At 32.3% G+C, this 1,862-nt stretch overlaps 1 protein-coding gene across 1 annotated transcript in view; it reads right to left on the reverse strand.

The window, feature by feature from the left end:
• Positions 1–1,862, reverse strand: part of PDE3A (phosphodiesterase 3A, cGMP-inhibited) — a 377,507-nt gene that overhangs the window by 113,907 nt on the left and 261,738 nt on the right. Inside the window, exon 2 of the mRNA XM_012640985.1 lies at positions 743–793. Within this exon, the coding sequence (XP_012496439.1) occupies positions 743–793 (51 nt within the window). The remainder of the gene's footprint in view (positions 1–742; positions 794–1,862) is intronic.

Genomic DNA, 1,862 nt, shown 5'->3' on the forward strand with positions numbered 1-1,862 from the left:
GTCAGGTAAACGTAAGCTGCTATGAGATAAATTATTTTTCCTTTTCTTCACGAAGTACTCTAGGAGGAGAGAGAATTTTCTTAGTGTAAAAATCAGCCTTTATTCTGTCAGGCAAAGTAATTATGGAAGCAAAACAAATCCACATTGTCTAATTAGGTCATTAAAAAGCATAAATGCGTCATGGAAGCTTTTCTCCTTGCCTAAGACATAAAGTGAGACAATGAAAACAGTCTGGTAATATAGAAAGGTTCAGAATTTGTTTCTTTTCAAAAATAATAGGTCTTTTCATCTTTCTATTTCCCTTAGATGAAGACAGTTAATTTAGAGACAAAATCTTCTAATTAGTTCAGAGTTTACTCTGATTATATTTCAAAATATTTAACCAAAAACAGGAAAGTAGGGAAAAAAAGAAAATAGATGGAAAAATTATCAAAGGAAATAAATAAAATCAAGAGCGTGGGTTGCTGATCCAAATGTATTCTACAGAGACAAGATGAATATAAAATCTATATTCATATAAACACAACCAATCTGGGATACCAGAAAGCTCTTAGGAGGAATATTCTGGCATCTGCCTTGGGGATTTGAAATCCAGACTTTAATTATAGCTAACTTAAATAAAAACAAATGCCATGATTATCTCACTTCTTCCTCTGTCTACTTCTTATTATTTCTTGAGTTTTAGAAAACTCGTGGCCTCAAGCGTTAAAAAACAAGAAAAAGGAAAGGAAAAGAAACTTACCTGCGATCCTCTTGGCCCACGTTTGTGGTCCCATTCTGAATGCCCCATGAGCTGTAAAGATAATGTAAAAATGACAATGAGTCAAATGATTATTTTACTTGGCAAATATTTCTACTCTTTCTTTTAAAGAACAATGATGTTGAAATCTTTAATAGTAACATATTAAATAGCTACCACGAATAAATTAACATACCTGAAGTAATAAACTTCCTGTTTGATAGCTAATATTTCAACTTCTAATTTTTTGAGGGTATTTTAATATCACTGTGACAAAAAGAATCTACTAATATATACGTCTACTGCTCTTTGTCAGGAAGATCCTAGACAGATGTTAAAGCAGGTAAAGCTTTATTTGTGTATCATTAACCTTTCAATTTATTAGGAAAATATGCTGAGTAATCCACTAGTATAGTTTCATCTACTGTCATTGAATGATAAAAACCAAAAGGCCAAAATATTTTGATTATTTTTAATTCTATTTTGATAATATCACAAAAACATGAGAATTCTAAAGAGCGTAATTACTTAATGTGAAATATGCCCCACAAAATGCAGATTTTTTTAGAAAAACAGAGACTATAAAATATTATCAAGTTATTCCCATAGTTGAATAGCCCTGAGCTACTTTGCTTAGAAAGTGGGATATTTATTTATTGAAAATAACATTTAACGGGAAAAATATTAAGGAAACATAAGCTATCAACTGAGAGGAATGAAAGTCCATTCATCTGTCCAGTATATTCATTGCTATGAGTCCCAACTGATGCACTTTTTACAACTAATAACCTAATAACCTAGCGCAGCGAGTGGACTATAAATGTATTTATATACATTAGCTTTTCTAACAGTAATGACTCCTTAGATTTAATAACAAACAACTAAACTGTTCACAATAGCAACAACAAAAAATAATACACCTTTGAACATTATTGAGAAATGTTTAATAATCATATACAGAAAATGGCAAAACTTTACTGATGGACATACAGTGCTACTAAGTTAAAAAGACTGAATTAGGCCGGCGCGGTGGCTGATGCCTGTAATCCTAGCACTCTGGGAGGCCGAGGCGGGCGGATTGTTTGAGCTCAGGAGTTTGAAACCAGCCTGAGCAAGAGCGAGA

This window comes from Propithecus coquereli, unplaced genomic scaffold, assembly GCF_000956105.1.
Source record: "Propithecus coquereli isolate 6110/MARCELLA unplaced genomic scaffold, Pcoq_1.0 Scaffold16, whole genome shotgun sequence".
Classification (NCBI taxonomy): Eukaryota; Metazoa; Chordata; class Mammalia; order Primates; family Indriidae; genus Propithecus; species Propithecus coquereli.